Genomic DNA, 18,964 nt, shown 5'->3' with positions numbered 1-18,964 from the left:
GGAAATTGGGATATGAGGCAGAAAACAATATCAAAAATAAAGCCTGAACAGACAAAAGGCTGGAAAATACAAAAGAGAATTAAAGGAGATATAGACAACAAAGGGTAAAGGACTAGCCTATCTCTCCTTGAAACTCTGGAATAGAAAAAATAGATGTAAAGTTATAAAGAGACAGTAGCTGATAATTCTCCAAAAGTGACCCCCAAAAAACAAGCTATAGCAAAGGTCAGACACTCTGGTCACATGGTGTATGGGCTAAGAATGGGTTTTACATCTGTAAACGGCCACAAAATAGGAAGAGGAAGAGGGAGAGAGACTGGATATAGCCCACACAGCCTACATATCTACCATCTGCCCTTTCACAGAAAAGGCTTCCTGACACCTGAGCTGCGGATCCCAGAACCTTTATGAAAGTTCCTCTAAATCCACTCTTCAGCTCAGTGTCCCAGCCACTAGAGAGAAGAACTAAAAAGACTGGCAGGAGAAGAAAGGAGAGGTCAGCATCATTCCCTTTTCCCGATGCCTCACAGAGGTCACTGCAAGCTGCCTGCATTCGTCTGCCAAAGATGACAGTTCCTGTAAAGTGGCTACCCTCACAGTCTCTTGCCTCTAGCTTTAAATACAAATTCCCCCTGCCCCCTTTTCATGTTAGGGGTGGTAAAACCTCTAATTCTAATTCTGACCCATACTCTGATTACCAGCCCCTTGTTGTTTCATTATCCCTATTTCATTATATTTTGTCCAATTTCTTTGCAAACTATCTCTTCATTAATTATCATAAGATTCCTGGCCATGCTTCAGTATATTATCATCTTCTTCCAAGAAGAAGAATGAGGAGAAAGAAGAAGAGGAGGGAATCTTAAAAGTGGCCCCAGGAAAAAAGATGGAATTCCTACAACATAACAACGAGACCAAAAGAAATAATAGAACCCGGATGATTGATGAATTCACAAAAGAAATAATAGAAGCCAGACAATCAATGATAGCCAGATGATTTACTTGGGTGACAGACATATCAAAATAACGAAAAGAAAATAACTGCCAATCTAGAATTCACTAACCAGTGCAAACATCTCTCAAGAATTTAAATGAAGTAAAGATAGTTTCAGACAAACAAAACATGACAGAATCTATCATCAGCAGGCTAAATACATAGGAGAGGGTGTTCTCAGGCAGGAGAAAAGTTACCAGAGGAACGCTGTAACACTGAGGAAGAGAGGAGGAACAACGCAAAGGTCCTAGAAAAACAAGGAGTATGGCTGCATCAAACAACAAGTATACACACAGGCACACACACACACACACGAGTGTATTAAACAGACACACACATCAATAGCATACAAGTGAAAGGGAGACAAAAAATATTAAATTAGCCCAAATCCTTGCAACATCTAGGAAGAAGCACCAGTACTAATTTACAACATAAATTGAGGAAAACATGCTCAGAATGCCCACTGTAGAAGCATAGAAGAAAATAAAAGGTTAGGGAGAGGTAGAATAATACAAAATAATTCCAAAAGAAGATAAGAAAGGATCCAAAAAACAAATGGAACAAATAGAAAAACAGAACATATAAACCAAAATATCACACTAAATGTTCTGAAGTAGTCAATGAAATCCTTCAAATTAAAGGCAAATGTGTCATATTAGATTAAAAATAGACTCCTTAGGAATGTCTAAAATATAAAAGTGAGGCAAGGTTTGTGTTAAAGGATAGAAAAACTATACCATGTAAACACCAAAAAAAGGTTGGTGCAACTTAAAAATTTTTACTAGTCACATTTCATAACAAAAGATTCAAATCAACAAAAAGATGTTAAAATTCCCCCCAAAAAAGTTGCTTTAAGGACATTCAACAGTGAAGTTAGTAAATCCTTGGCAATACCAGTTCGCGAGAAAGGAGTGGAGGAAAAGAGAATCAGAAAGAGAGCAGGGAAAAAAGCAAACAGTATAACCAGTATCAGTCATGAAAAATAGCACACCACCATGTGTATTGCACAGCTGCTAAAAGACAAAAGGACAGGATTAACAAACAACAAAACACTGATAACTCCAAAAATGTAAATACAAGAGAAAAGTTCCTAGAAAAATACAGCTTATAAAAACTGCCTCTTGAAATAAGAATTTGAATGAATCTTTGCTTTTCAAAGGGATTAAATCCATAATTTAAAATCTCCTTGAATTAGAAAAATCCACGTCCAAATTGTCCAATTGGTAAATTCTACCAAGTATTTCTACTAAATATTTCTACCAAATAAAACAAGTGTTAAAACTCGTTACAAAGTGACATTAGTTAGCACCATTTGCTACTGGTGTGGGAATATACAAACAAAGCAATGAAAATAGAATCCAGAGAAAGATTCATGTCTATATAGACACTTGACATGTGAAAGAGTGGACTGCAGACTAAAGAAGAAAGGATAGTACTTTCAAATCTGATAGTACTTTCAAATACTAAATCAACTGGATTCCTATATCCATATGAGGGGGGTAATGAAACTCAATCTGTACCCCATACCTACCATATACAATAATCAGAGTTAAGCTGTATCTCAAATCTGTGAAGAGAAAACGTATTAGTCATTTCTCCAGGGCCTCATGAATGTCACTGTGCCTCTCTAGCATCATCTTTCTAGTACCCGACATACACAACATAAAGGAGGAAAACTGCATTTTGGTTCATGGTTTCAGAGGCGTCAGTCCATGGTTAGCTGGCTCAAAGGCAATAACAACACGGAGAAAAACTGCTCATCTCGGGTCTGGGGATTTAGCTCAGCAGCACAGCACCTGCCTGGCAAGCGTGAGGTCATGAGTTCGATACCCAGTACTGGGAAAAAAAAAGAAAAAAAGAAAAACTGCTCATCTCATGGCAGCCAAGAAGCACAGAGGGTTGAACAGAGAACGACTGTGCACAAAAGAGAGAGAAAGCAAGACAGAGAGGGAGGGAGGAGCCAGGATACTTCATCCAACCAGGCCCCACCTCCTAATAGCACATTCAGCTATGAACTTACCGTGGATAATGCACTTATGAGGTAGCACCCCTACAATTTATTTATTCTCTTAGTATCTTCATTTCTACTGGGAAGAATAGAATTCCTGGGCCATAGGTACCACATACATAATTTAGCAATAGCTCTACAAGTCAATCACCTGCTGAAAGCCCCACTTCTGAGCACATGACTTTTGGAGGACATTTTAGAACTAAATCATAATAGAAATCAATAAAATCTTTGAAAGATAATACAGGAAATTATCTTTTTGAACTTGAGTATGAAATTTAAACAGGACACAAAGCAATATAAATAAAAAGGTTGATAAACTGCTCTAATAAAATTAAATGGCTGCCCATCAAAAGGTACCCTTAAGAGAGAAAATGAGAAAGACACACAGTGGGAAAAGTATTTATGGTACATATAACCAAGAAAGGGCTTGTATTTAAATAATACAGAGAACTTTTACAAATTCATTTTTAATTAAATCTATTGTATATAGAAAGAAAACTGCATAGGTACCTCATAAAAGAGGGTAACCAAAAATGCCCATCTCCATCAAAATTTAAGTGCATATGCTAAACCTCTTTAGTCATCAGAGAAATACAAATAAAAACTACAATGAGAATCTACTACAAACTCATTAGACTAGGTAGACTTTAATTTAAAATGCTAATATAGGGAAAGAAGAAAAGCAGTGCAAATTCTCATATACTGTAACCACTATATAACTACGCAGTACAACCTGTCTGGACAACTGTTTATCAGTGTTACCAAATTATCCATAATACCTATGGCCCAGGAGTTCTACTCTTTCCAATGGGAATGGGGATGTGAAGAGAATAAATAAGAACATTCATGTGCAAAGTGACCTAAATGAAAATCAAACAGTAGATAGGATTAGTAAAATATATGTATATCATAAATTATATTGAACTACACAGATACACTCAAAAGCATGCCTCATAATCTCAAAAGCAGTACTGAACAAAATAAAACAACATAAGGGATACATCACTGTCTCATTTCACTTCTATAAAGTTCTTAAGTAGGCACAAATAAACACATTAGAAATCAGACCAGTGGCTATTTGGGGTGGAAGAAGAAAGAAGTGACTAGATACATGAGGAATATCTGGGGAGGTGGTTGGGCTCTATTTCTTGACCCGGATGATAGCCACAGAGATAGCTGCTTTTTAAAAATTCACTGAACAATATATTTCTGTTTTGAATATTTTCTTATATATGTTATATGTCAATTTAAAAAGAAATGAAATAACCAGGAATATGACACAGATGTATTTACAAAGATATTCATTCACTGTTTATCATAATGACTGTTTACCATAAAATAGCATGTTAAAAAGTAAATGGCCTAAATGGCAAACATTAAATGAATTATGATATACCCATACAATGGGTCATCAAATAATCATTTAAATCCATACTGTAAGGCAAGATGGAATCTCAGTGTTGTTTTAATCTGCATCTCTCAAATGACCAATGATATTGTGAAAAGGAAAGAAATTGCTCAAAGGGAAGGAACAACTGGGATGAAGGAAAGGAGAAAAAGAAAGAAGAAGGGGAATATATGTATATACATATATATATTGAGAGAGAGAAAGAGAGCTGGGATAATTGCACTGCTGATGTCTATTGGCTTACTGAAAGCAACAGTTAATACTTCAATTATTTCGACCACTTTTGCATGCTTACAGCTGGTAATCTGAACAACTAATTTGAAGACAATATGCATTGGTGAATTCCTATCATCCTGTTTAGTGAAGCTCTGTATCATTTGTAATGCTCTTTTTATTATTTTTTATTCTCCTCAATGGTTTGATCAGTCTTGCATTCTTACATCTGATAATCTGAGCAACTTTGTTGAAGATAATAGGTAACATAACAACCACTTAATTCTTGTCATTTTGTTTTGAAGCCCTGTATCATTTTTATTGTTTTGTGTTGTTTTGTTTTTGTCTATGCTGCTGCTATTTTATTTTTTTTATTCCCTTTAAAATAAAAAAATGAAAAAACCATACTGTAGAAGAACTTTTACTATCATAAACAGAACACTTACTATTTAAATAATAAAATGGCCTTCACCTCACTACATACAGTGTAATTCCATTTTAACAAACATATGTAAATATATTTGTACATATTCTAAGAGAAGAAGGACTGGGACAATATAAGTCAAAATATCAACAGTAAGATAAAACCATACACAATATTTCTTTATTTCTACATGTATACATTCCAAATTTTTACAGACACCATGAAAAATTAATACAAAAAGCAAAATTTTTTAAAACCTAAAAGCTACCCAGAGGCTCCAAATTTACCAATTCTGGCTTTTCCTACAAGCATATCCTTGAGGCAGAGCATTTCTCCCATGGTCTGAAGCACCCATTCCTATAAGTTAACAGATGAGGACTCAGCGTTAAACATCATACGGCAGTGAAGGAAGAAATCACAAGATTTCTGCACAGCTCCAACACAGACTCCCAGCCCCTAGGCTCCGTGGTTTGAGTCAGATTTGAGAGTCCTTATGTCCTTCTCATTTGAATTTCATTAACAAGCAATTGATACAGCTATTTTTCACTAATATTGATCTGTTCTTTATTTGTGAAAAAAGACAAGAACAGTTTTTTCCTATGGCTCCAGCAGTATGAGCAGTGCCTCACACACAGCCTTTCCTATTCCTCTGTGGCCCTTCACCTTTTACCACCTGTCAGAGTTCCTCCCCACCTTTATACACCTTCCTAAACAGGCTTTTGTATCTGGGAAACCGCCTACAATTCACCTACCCCAAATGCACCCAGAACTTTCCGTCTCATGCGAGAGTCCCACGGGACCCTTCAACAGAGCCCTCTTCCTTGGCCACACTGTTCCCTTCTAGCACCTTCTATGACTTTCAGTGTCTCCTACCTCTGAGTATGTGGCTCTGTCTCTATTTCGATGCATGAGGAAGGCAAAAACTAGGAAAGACAACTGTATCAAGGCTCTCAGAATCTAGTTTTAAGGAATCAATCACCACCTCACACCCTTTAGGATGCCTGTCCCTATCTGTCGGGATGGCTGTACAGAAAACCGCAGTGTTGGCAAAGATGCATGGAAGTTGAAACCCTTATGTGCTGTTGACAGGAATCTAAAATGGCGCCAGCCACTGTGAAAAACTGTATGGTGGTCCCTCAAAAAAATAAGAACAGAACTGTCATACAATCTAGCAAATTCCATTTCTAAGTATACACGCCAAAGAAATGAAAACAGGAACTTGAATATTTATACACCAATGTCCATACTAACATTATTCACAATAGCCAGAAGATCAAAGTAATCAATCTTCATGTGTGTATGGGATACATATAATATGTATGGTATATATGTGAAATATATGTATGGAATATTGTTTACCTTAAAAGGAGATTCTAGCACGTTACAACATGAATAAACCCTGAAGATATTCTATTAGATCAAAGAAGCCTAATAGAGGATAAGTACTATACAAAAAGATAAATACTATATAATTTCTTTTTTTTTTTTTTTTGAGACAGGGTCTTGTTATGCAGTTCAGGCTGGTCTCGAACTCACAACAATCCTCCTGCCCCAGCCTCCTGAGTGCTGGGATTATAGGCGTGAGCCACCACGCTCAGTTTATAATTTCAATTATGAGAAACCTAGAATAATCAACAGAATTTCCCAAATGAACCACATCCAATTTTCAAGCAAAATGAGCAAGAAAATGCTTGTTGGATTAAATCACCAAGTTTTGGAGTGGTTTGTTAGGCAGCTTTAGATAGTGATAAAATAAAATTCAGTAAAATAGAGCAAATTACTGACCCATTCAACAGCCTGGCAAAGTTTACAAATATTGTGTTGACTGAAAGAAGACAAGATACAAAAGACTACACACAGAGTCATTCTATTCCCCTACACCTTGAGAACAGCCAATAGAAGTCAAAATAATAATTATTTTAGTGGGAGGCTATCTGGGCTCAAGCAGGAAAGAACCTTCTAGGATGTTAGTAAAGTTCTGTTTTTCTCTAGGAAGTGGTTATATGGAAAGACATTTATAAAACTTCATTAAACTGTGTATCTAAGATTAATGTACTCTATCAAACAAATATTTGTATTTTATACTTCAACTTTTTAAAGTTTCAAACTCCTGTAGTAAAGGGAGATTAGCAATAACAGACTATCAGGTATGAGGAAAGCTATGAGGAACAAAGGGAATAAAGGAGATTTTACAAGGGTGGTCAGGGAAAGCTCTCCAATCAGTACCAATGGCCAGACGCCTTGGTGAAGTGAATAGAAAGGCAGGGGGATGCACATGGTGAGCACCCAGACAGAGGCCAAGAGGTCAGCGTGCCTGACACAGACAAGGCAGCAATACCAGCCTATGGAGCGCCCACTGGGCCATGATTCTGGATTCTGTTATGTGTGCAATAAGAGCCTTCTAATCTAATACCACGGACTGGCAGTCAGGTGGGAATTGAGATTGGACCGTTGGATTTGGTAATGTGCACATCACTGATACCCTCGACAGAAACTATCATAGTTTTAACAGAATGACAAGGATGAAAATCTGACTGGAAGAGGAGCAAGAAAGGGAAGAGAGGAGGCAGGGACCTCAAGGGTGAAAGCCTCTCCTGAGGCATGTCTGAACAAAGAGAAGGAGGGACGTGGGGCAAGGGCTGGTGCATGTTGAGAGGCCTCATGAACGTGGGGTATGTTAAGGATGCACTCCTTGCGTGAGTAGGAGGAACATAACACAGCACAGAAAATGGGGGAAAGAGCAGAGTCTACACAGGCAGACAGTAGATTTGGTGATGTGATTATGAGGAGATTCTTTTTATTGTTCTTTTGGCAGAGGAGGAGCAAGAGCAGATGGGGCCAGGTGCCAGTGGAGGAGAGAGGAGGAATATGGGGCCTGTCCTCTCCATGAGCACAGCCAAGGGAGACGCAGGAGGGAGTACGGGTGAGCTCAGGTCAGTCTCCACAGTGACAGCTCTCCAGGCATCCTCAGGCACTCGGTGCGGCCCATGGGAGGCAGAGAGTTGGGTCCAGTTGAATCAGGGGTTCAGCCAGGCTGAGGGCGGCGGGGCTGAGGACTAGGAGGTGGGAGAGGCATTAAGGATGCTAGTGGAGGTGACAGCCTGACGGCAGTGAATTCCAGGAACAGAAGGAGAGAGGGGACGCATGTCATTTCCTTACCTCATTCCCACTGGCCTGCCTGGACGCACCTTCAGAAACAAAAACCAGATTCATCTCACACCACAGAGGAAAATCCTTAATGGCTCCCCCTGCTCGGTGGTCCTCCTCTTCCTCTTTGCAGTACTAACGGTTGAATCTATCATCCATCTATCTACCTTACTTTTATTTTGAGACAGCATCTAAGTTGCTAAGCTGCCCAGGCTCCAGCTTCAGCCTCCCAGGGCGCTGGGGGTTACAGGCATGTGCCATCACCCAGCTCCCTGATGGTTCCCTCCTGCCTGCATGATGAACTGTAAACTCTGTGACAAGATGCTAACTCCTCCCGTGTTGACTCTGCTACAGACAAAAGGAACACCTCGCCACGCCCTTTGTGTTCTTCCCTCTCCTGGGACTGCCCTACTTCTCATCACCAGACTGATCATGGTCACCTCTTCCAGACAGCCTCCCTGGAGTCTCTCAGCAGGCTCAGTTCTCCCTGCTGTACCCCGCAACACCTTGAGCTGAACCCGGAGTGCAATTTTTGTACCCTTGGCCAGGGTCTATGATCCGCAAGCCCTACTCAACTAGAACTCCTTGGGGGGCTGTATCTGCATCCCTTGCCATTTAAATCAATCGAAAGATTTTTTTAAACAAGGATGAACCTAAGAGAGGACCAAGCTGATGGAGAATTAAAAGAGAAGTAGAACTTGGTCTGACCAGAAAAGCACCTGGGGGTAAAACGGAGATGACAACAGTGGGGAATCAGGCAACGAACAGAGTGCGGAGCCTGGCAATGCCTCAAGCAGCACGAAGTTTACACTTCTTTTCTTAACTCTGGAATCAAAATTTCACATTAAATCACAGCTTCCTAGAAGCCATGCAGGCTCCATTTCCTATTTCTAAATGATCCCCTGCCACTCCCCTGCAGCCATGCATCAAGTCTGATAATGCAGGGCACGGAATCTGCACCCGTCTTCCAGGTGAGCCTCTGCTGCACTGTCAGGTATGTCCTCTGCACAGTCATTCACACCACGAGCAAAGGGTGTACTGCAGCCATCATCGCTGGCATCTTCTCCTGTCCCACTGGAACTGCTGGGGCGAGAGGTTCAGGGGGCCAGTCCAGCGTCTCCTCTGTGCTCACTGCTGTGCACGTGTGTGTGTGTGTGGTGATAGCTGGGCAAGGTGGAGGTTGGCAGTGACGCAGAGGTCTGCCTGCCTACCCTGCTTGTCTTTCCTTGGCATATGGCCTGGCTTCTAGGTTCTTCTGGGATCATGCAAAATGCCTTATTCCCTGAAGCCAAAAGCAGAGTGGATGCATATGCTAACTTACAGCTGTCAGTCTCACCTGTGGCTTTTCAGCTGTGACTTCTCTTCTGTCTGGTTGTAAGGTGGTGGGAAGCTGTTAGGCTGAAAGTCATGAGATGACTAGGGCTTTGTTTAGAGTCCCAGCAATACAGGCAATCCCTGGGCCTCATAATAGTAAGTTGGGGGTGGGGGGTTAATAGACTTTTTAGAGCAGTGTTGGTTTATAAAAAATGAAGTAAGAAGTATAGAGACCTCCACATACATAGAATTTTCTCTGTCATTAATGTCTCAGTTACTGTGGTACATCTGTTATAAAACTGGTGAGCCAATACTGATACATTATTATCAGCTGAAGTTCATGGGGTTCACTAGGGTACATTAGGGACACTCTCTGTGCTATATATTATACACATTTGTCCAAGTGTTTAAGGACATGAGCCCAGCATTACAGAAACACACAGTCACAAAGAGTCGTTTCAGTGCCCTAAATATCTGTGCTCTTCCCTCTACTCTTCCCTCTACTCTGAATTCCTGGCAACCTTTTCCAGAACATCACAGCATTGATATTATTCAGTATGTAGGCCTTGCAGGTTGACTTCTTTCATTTACCAGTATGCATCTAACTTCCCTCCATGTCCTTTTGTGGCATGATAGCTCGTATCTATTTTTGCTGAATAATATGCCATTATATGGATGTACCATGATTTAATCAGTAATAGCAATTTTAAAAGGTCATTACTAAATCATACTGGGTATTTTAGACCCAATCAGTACAGGTCTTGTTGTGGGATTTGCTTCTTCTGGGGGGTCTCCTGGACACTAGAGGAGGTGAGACCCTGGGGAGCAGACTGATACACATCAGCAGCCTATGGTGGCTTCTGAATAAAAACCAGTGGCATTTCATACAAGTTGCTGTGTCTGACAATACAATGGGCAGAAAAACCCAATAATGCTGTAGTAGTCTCAGATTTCATCCTCTTTTCCTTGACATTTTTATCTTTTATACTTGTACTGACTACTTCTGCCACGCAATTATTTTGGAAAAAGAAGACAAAACCAAACCAGTGGAGTTTTCATCCTCTTGTCTTGTTAATGGAAAGAAGTGCTGCTGATGGGTTTTTTTCTGTCGCGATCATTTTACCTTGCCAGCAATGGCCAGTGGCTGAACTTTAGTCAGAGATGTTAGCAATGCCACAACTACTCCTGTCCTGGCGATGCTGTCTATAACTTTTCCTTTGACTTGTTTATTTATCAGTCTTCTGTGGCCTGTGCTTATGGAGAAAGGACTGCAAGGAACATGCCTCTCCTTTCAACAAATGGAAGACAGAGGTGTCAGTGCTGTGCTACGAGGCCAACGACAACCTGCCCTTTTCCTCTTGCCTGAAAAGCAGAGATAACTGCTCCTCACCAGCCACAAAACGTGAGTGCTGGGATGGACTCATCACATATAGGCGAGGCAAAGCAAGTCCTGAGAGATGGACAGCGGGGTCACATGTCACCTTCCTCCCAGTTCTGTCAGTTTCTCCACTTCACACAGCATGGAAGTACTGGGAAAGTTAAGAGTGCAAGGCCAAGGGAAGCTGCCCTCAGAGTTAATCCTTTTCATCTCCCCACCTTGCTCCTGTCCTGCTCTAATGCGGGCATCTCCATGACAGTGGGCTTTCAGCAAGTGGAGCTGCTTGTACGGCTGCCTGAGGTTACAGAGCCAGGGACAGAAGAGTCTCTCGGTCAGCTCCAGTTCCGGGGCATCAGAATTGTACCCCAGGGAGAAGCACAGTTGTCTCCACTTTTCCTCTTTGGGCTTCCACACTCCAACAGTAATAAGCAACAAGCTTTCCTCAGGAGAGGGAATCCGCTTTGTCAGGAATAATTCCATTTTAATCCAAGAAGCAACTAGGCCTACAATCCACTGAACACTTGAAAGAGGCTCATTTGGCTTTTACTTTCACATACCCATTCCAAACACTAGTTCACTCAGCTTCCAGACCTTTTGTCCTCTAATGAGTTTAACTAATGTGCACATTCCCAAACAGCCTCCAAAACAGATTATTACCAACAGGCTGGAGAATGACGCAAATGGAAGCCATCTGCATAAGTGAAACAAGTTGAGCCAAAGGAATCATTTGTGTGGCTTAAATCATGGAGGGGCGATATCTACGGGGCTGAATTCACAATTGTAGGCATTAAGAATTTAAGCCAGTTCTTTCTTGACCCAGGCCCAGGTGGCTCCAATCTTTTCACTTCAAGACCCCTAACCCCAGTCCACACACACTCAGAAGTGGCAAAGTCCCTCTTCTTTGGTGGTCCCCACTGGCATGCAGTCCATCGGTATAACTAGGACAACAGGGAAAACTAAGCTCCATGTATTTTTATGAGAAATGAGTGAATAATTTCCTATTTTGCCCCTTATTCTCCCAGAGAAAAATCTAGAGATGGAGCAACAGTCTATTAGCAACTAGACAAACTTGACAGTGAGTCAAAGGAGATGGTGAAGATGAACCCACTAAACCATAATCAGAATTCTCCCCAGGGGAATTTTTCCAGGCTTTTCCCGAACCACCTCTTCTTCTTCCCACCCACTGTAGATAAGGAACAGAGGCATGGCCTCTCATTTTTACAGTCAGCTTCAGTAGGTGAGGTTAGTGCAGATGAGACTTACAATTCCCCAGAGTTGAGCCCTCTGCCTGAACACCACGCCTTCCAGACTGCTCAAGTAGAACTAACCTAGATGTAAACATGAAGACTGTGGTCTAGAAAAGCTTAGTAACATGCACTAGGGCCCCAGCTCTCCTAAGAGGTCATACCAAAGGGACTAGAAACTAAATTTTCACTTTTCTCACAGTGATCTCCACCACAGTACCACAGCTGGTATTGAAGGGTATTACCCTAGGTGTCAGCTAAAGCTTAAAAATATTACCAAATATAAATCAAGTCTTTAGAGAAGTAACTCCTTACTGTTTATATTATTTATGATCAAAGGTAATAGTAAGAGCTTTGATACTAAATCCTTTACCAACTGGAAAGCTTCAAATAATGAACATTGAGCTTCTCTTGTCTTCCTCTTCTGAGGACTCATATATTGCACAGGCTCTAGCCAGAAAACCCAGGATAATCTTTCTTATCTCAAGGTCCTTAACTCTGACCACATCTACGAAGTCCCTTCTGCTAGTAGGGTTTTTCCTACTGCAAATCTATTTCATAAATCTAGAAATCAGAAGCCACCATTAGGGGAGTCACAATTCCCAACATACACACAGCCATGGGACAAGTTCTCAGCTCTGTTAAACTACCAGGTTATCCAAACATATTACATGTGTAATTACAGCTCTGCCAATTTTTAATTAGAACTCAGAGAAGCTGAAGAATGATGATTTTATTGATCTGCAAAATTTTACTGCCACTGCTAGAAATAGCAAATAGTTTATGTTATAAACTCAAGTGATATTTTAAAGTTAAATTTCATTTCCCATATGTGTATAAGAAGCTCTTTTAGACTGAGATCATTCATTTGAATTACCTAAGCCAGAATCATCATATTTTTCTAACATAAAATTTTCTATAAATGTGCTCACAGAGAAAAATATCATTCCTCATATGTACTAAAATTGATATTTAAGAATCCCAGCATTTACATTAGAGGTGATTCTGCTCTTCTAAATGATCAATCTTGACTCATTTAATCCCCTCCAAAATCCACACAAGTCACTCAGAGAATTAATCCTCAGGATTTTAAAGCATACTGCAGGGGAAGGGGATATAGCTCAGTGGCAAAAGTGCCTGCCTGGCAAGTGCAAGGTCCCAAGTTTGATTTCCGGTACCAAAATAAATAAATAAATAAATAAAGCATATTGAAAAACACCAGACAGACAGAAGCAGGGGTAACTCTGGATCTAGAGAAGCTGAGCACCCAAGGTCTTTCCTCCCAGTGCTCCGTGTGGCAGCACTGTGTAGGAAGAGCTGCTCTCAGCAGGAGAGGGAAGTGGCATATTGTTCCCCAGAGGAGGCAGCTAGGGCTGGTGGTGACCTGAAGGCAGGGCAGCACCATTATACCACCAGAGAGACACAGCCACTGGGCAGGTCTTCAGATCTCAGCAGAACAAACTGTTCCTCCCAGATGCGTCAAGGTTGAGTCCATGGCTCTTTAGCCCTACAGGTATCTTCCTTAAACTCAACCTCCAGATGGCCGCCTGGAGCACCTTCCCAGTTCACCCTGGGACCCTCCAGAATCTGAGGAAATGAGGGCCCAGCTCTGAGAAAGGCTGAGTACTTATCAAATGAACTGTCTTATCTTAATTCATCTGGAGTGTCAACTAGAAGTAGAAGAAAGGAAGAATAATTCCCACCAAACACAAACTAAATGAGAATCTGAAACTTTTCTATGCAATAACTTGGCATTCTTGCTTTCTCAAAGGAGACACTGACCCTCCTAAGCAAACATTCAGACAATCACTATTTGGATATGTTCTAATTCCAACATATTCACGGAGTATTTATCTTCTTTTAATATCTTTCATCATCTGCAAGACTAACAATCCAAAGTAATCCAAAAAATGGATTCCTTTTAACCACAGGGAGATACTGAACACCCCAGCAGATAATGACCTCCAAAATTCATTTTAGCAAAGAAATAACTTATGCCAACATTTACAAAAAGAAAAAAAGAAATGAGATAATGTAATATCTGTTATTATAAGTTAATTGCCTACAAAACAGCCAAAAGTCAGCAGCAGGTAAAAGAAAAGTCCCCATCATTAGGATAAGCAATAGGTAGACATTCAACAACTGAATACCAAGATGAACATCCACCAGTGCAGTGGCCATGCACGGCTGCTCCTGCAGCCTCACCTCCCGAGCCAGAAGCCTGTACTCCATGAGGAGTAAGGGCAGGCCTTTGGTCTCTTCCATACCCATTCACTGGCATGCAGGGCCTCCAAGCCTCCAAAGGACAGGAACAGCAGGCAAGGATATTTGGCAAGCATGCGCCCTCAATTGTTTGCATCAGTCATGCTAGTTCCCACCCATTCAATTACTCTTCTGTTGACCACCCATGTCTAATTCAGCATTAAAGACATGACAACAAGGTCTGAGATTTGAGGATGTACCTGACTCTCTCTCCCCTCCAGTGGTGGTGGAATCTGATCAGCAAAACCAATCTTCCCTGGATCACCCATAAAGGCACTAACCTCATCCACGTTCTCAAAAGCGTTGATGACATCATATGGCAAACAGGACAGAAGGTCAATCACAAACCATGTCTTCAGGTAGTTCATGCGGATAAGTTTGGGGTCAGAAATCACCTCCCCTGCTGGTCCGACAAAGGTTGTATGAAAATTCAGCACAATGTCCACCAAAAAGATGACATCCACGATGCTATCCACAACCAGCCAGGCCACATTGTTCTGCCTGGTTTTAAAGGAGACATTGTAAGGGACCAAGATGGCTGTGTAGAAAGTCAAGATCAAGATGATCCAATCCCACGTGGTCTTAAAAACACAATAGTGTAAGATGATGTGAGGGGGAGTCTTTGGTGCCTCTTGCTTGTACTGGGGAAGGATGTCTGAGCCCAGCTGCAGGACCTGTATGGAAAAACACGGTCAAGAGAGAACTAAGTTAGAATTTAATTGCAAGCATCCACCAGGTCAGCATCTGTACTGGCCAGTGATCATAATACTCTGTATGGATCATCAGCTCCAACATGAGCTGGAGGAGGACCTGCGAATGTGAGTGAACATGGTAACGGAAATAATCACATTGAAACAATGACAAGTTATTATGAGACAAAATAGGAGCCAAACAGTGAACTAAATATACCCCATATGTGTTTATCTTACTTAAATCTAAATAGAAACTTTTTTAAGGCCAATTACTATACAGGACAGGTGAGAAACAGAGGCATAGGAGAATTAAGCAATTTAAATCAACAAATATTTACTGCTCTGTGCCAGGAACTGCTCTAGGCCCTGAACAGAAGGCAATAAAGGAAGCATCACAATGCCTGCTCTTGGTTTAGTAGACAAATAAAGGATCATTTCAAATTGTATTAAAAGCTAAGTCAGAGGCTGGGGACGGGGAGAACACAGGAGATTTGATAAAAAGTAACTGGAGAGGAAGGATGGAACAGTACTTGACTGAGCCTGAGTAACAACAGAACCAGCCTTTCAGATCTGTACAGAAAAGTTCTCCCAGGCAGAGAACATTACTGGCGTAATGGCCCCAGGATGAGGCAAGTTTAATATTTTCAGTAAGAGAAAGAAGGCAGTGTGGATGGACTGAAGTGAGGAGAATGGAGGAGATGCTAGAGAAGCTCATAAAGGCAAGCAGAAACCAGAACACTTGGGCCTCCTAGGCACGAGGAGGTGCTGGATGTTATTTGCTCTATAGCTCAGTATAACTGGAGGGTCTGATGCAAGGGAATAATAGTCTGATGCATGTTTTTCAAAAGATCATCTGCCTACTGTGCAGATAATGAATTGGGCCAAAAGATTCCAGGAAAAAAGTAAGATTAGGGTACCTATCACAGCCTAGGAGAAAACTCAGTCAGTGGAGAAAAGCAGTCTGGGTTTAGATATGTTTTTTAAGTAAAACCAATCAGACTCTGGTGGTTACAAAGAGAAGCAAAGAAAGCAGCGATGGTACTAACCACCACATGCCGTGAGCGCAGCATAGTGGCTGACCCAGAGCAGGCAGCACAGACCTGTTTTGAAGTGAATGAATGAACTCCAGGGACTCAAAGCTAGCAAGATGTGGTACCAGGATCCACATCCAAACTTAGCTGCATTCAGCAGCAGTATGTGAAGCAGAGACTGATAGACCTGAAGAAAGACACAGGTCCACAACAGCAGCACGCTGTTCTACCTAAGTTATATCTCTCTGAGTAATTTAGGCTTCTAGAGAAGCAGACTTGGTACAGGAAGGGGTCCAAAGAAGGTTGGCTCCTGGCAGGTGTAGTGACATAGGTCTGTAATCCCAGCACTCTGGGAGACTGAATCAGAATAATTGCAAATCCAAGCCCAGCCTGGGCACTTAGCAACTTAGTGAGACCCTGTCTCAAAATGTACATAGGGCTGAGGATGGGTCTCAGGGTCCAATCCCCAGTGCTGCCAAGCAAAGAAGGAGGGGCGGGGAAAAGGAAGAAGAGGAAGAGAAGAAGAATGGCTCCAAGAGAGTATCATGGATGGCTTTCACAATCAACAAAGGAAAAAGGACTGTGCCTTAAACAGGCCGAGCTGAAAGAGACTCCTCAGCAGCCCCATTTGTGCCACTGACAGGTTCTTACCACTCTCGGTGTAACTCCCTCTTATGTCATGGGAGCTTCTTTTTACCCCTACAGGTTGGTGACCCTCTAATAAACATGAATATACCTGTTTCCCTTATGGCTGCCCCTAACCCTTAAAAGTGACAAAAAAGAAAGCTTAAATTTATACCCCTTTTGGAGACTGTCATTCGTAGTTTCCAAGAGAAGTACTATAGTGTGTCACCCTATTGCTTCTGTAAGAAATTACCTTGAACTTTGTGACACATTTACTGTCTTCAGGTGGGAGGTCCAGAGCCTGACTGGGTCTCACTGAATTAAAATCAAGTGCTGTGAGGGAACCTCTGATTCTGAGAAGATAAGAGTGCTTACATACAACTAAGAGCCCTGCAAATCATCCATAAGACAAATGTAAAAGACTCTGAAAAGAGAAAGAAAGCAAATTGGCTAGGAATGACACAGCAGTGAGCTAGTTCCCTGGGAGACTGTCATTCGTAGTTTCCAAGAGAAGTACTATAGTGTGTCACCCTATTGCTTCTGTAAGAAATTACCCTGAACTTTGTGACACACTTACTGTCTTCAGGTGGGAGACTTCCTTTTGCCTCTTGCATTCTCAGAGTTGGAACTGAAAAAGCAATTATGGACAAGCTTGGGAAAAGAGAAAATCTCAGCCAACAAGAAGTTACAAAGAAAAACCAAAAGGAAATTTCAGAACCAAAAAATACAGTAACAAATATTTTAAAATCCACTGGATACGTTCAATAGTAGAATGGAAGGAATAGAAGAAAGAGAGTACTTGAAGATAAAACATGATTAAAGTTATTCTATAACTATTGTTCTACAAATAGACATTATCCTTGAACACAGACAGAAAAGCACACTACAAAATGATAAAAGGTCTATCCATCCACCAAGAGGACAATACAACCCTAATGTGCATGTACCAAATAGAGAGATGCAGTATGTGAAGCAGAGACTGATAGACCTGAAGAAAGACACAGGTCCACAACACAAGTGATAGAACAACTAGGTGGAAAATTAGCAAGGATCAATGAGACCAGGAACCAATAAGATTTGACTGATATTTATAGAACACTCTCCCAAACAGGAGCAGAATAAACATTTTTCTCTGGGCACATGAACATTATTCAAAATAGATCACATGCTGGTCCACAGAACAAATCTCAACAAGTTTAACAGAATATCATGGGAATGCATTCCTCAACTACAATGAAATTAAGCTAAAAATCAATCACAGAAAGATAAGAGGAAACTATCAAAATACTTGAAAACTGAAGAACAAATTTGTTAACAATCCATGAGCCAAAGTACCAAGAGAGATTTTAAAATATACTAAATTCAAGGAAAATGAAAATTCACCACATCAAAATTTGTGGAATATTGCAGATGACATGATACTCTACATAGAAGACCCCAAAAACTCTGCCATAAGACTTCTAGAATTAATAAGCAAATTCAGTAGCATAGCTGAATACAAAGTCAACACTCAAAAATAAACAGCATTCCTATACACAAACTCACTGAGAGAGAAATTAGAGAAACAACACCCTTTACAATAGCATTCAAAATATGAAATGTTTAAGAACCAACCTAACAAAGGAAGTAAAATATCTATACCTTGAAAATTATAGTACTCTGAAAAAGGAGATCAAAGAGGTTATCAGAAAATGGCAAGATATTCCTTGTTCATGGATAGGAAGAACCAATATTGTGAAAATGGCCATGTTTCCAAAATTGTTAAACAGATTTAATGCATTCAAAATACCATTAGCACACCTCACAGATCTAGAGAAAACATTCCTAAAATTCATTTGGAAACAGAAAAGACCTAGAATAGCGAAGGCAGTCCTGGGCAACAAAGGCAAGGCAAGAGGCATCACAATCCCTGGCTTGAAATTATACTACAGAGTTACTGTTATAAAATCAGCATGGTACTGGCTAAAAAACAGACCTGAGGATCAGTGGAACATATTAGAAGATACAGACACAACTATAAATGCACTCAATCACCTTATCTTTGACAAAGAAGCCAAACATGTTTACTGGAAGAAAGATAGCCTCTTTAATAAATGGTGCTGGAAAAACTGGCTTTCCACATGCTGAAGACTAAAGCTAGACCTATGTCTTTCACCATGCACTAAACTTAAGTCAAAATGGATCAAAGACCTAAATATTAAAACAGAAACAGTAAATCTATTGGA

General features: G+C 40.8%; 1 protein-coding gene across 3 annotated transcripts in view; it reads right to left on the bottom strand.

Moving 5' to 3' along the window:
- Positions 1 to 18,964, bottom strand: part of Kcnh1 (potassium channel, voltage gated eag related subfamily H, member 1) — a 373,266-nt gene that overhangs the window by 276,063 nt on the left and 78,239 nt on the right. For 2 of the 3 annotated variants that reach the window (XM_005404511.1, XM_013504482.1), the window contains one exon: positions 14,593 to 15,066. In XM_005404511.1, coding sequence (XP_005404568.1) covers positions 14,593 to 15,066 — 474 coding nt within the window. The remainder of the gene's footprint in view (positions 1 to 14,592; positions 15,067 to 18,964) is intronic. The other variant, XM_005404512.1, reaches the window with a different exon arrangement.

The sequence above is a fragment of the Chinchilla lanigera genome, unplaced genomic scaffold, assembly GCF_000276665.1.
Source record: "Chinchilla lanigera isolate Chin_1 unplaced genomic scaffold, ChiLan1.0 scaffold00088, whole genome shotgun sequence".
NCBI classification, from domain to species: Eukaryota; Metazoa; Chordata; class Mammalia; order Rodentia; family Chinchillidae; genus Chinchilla; species Chinchilla lanigera.
Note: the sequence above shows the minus strand (reverse complement) of the source record. Positions and strands in the feature narration are given on the sequence as shown.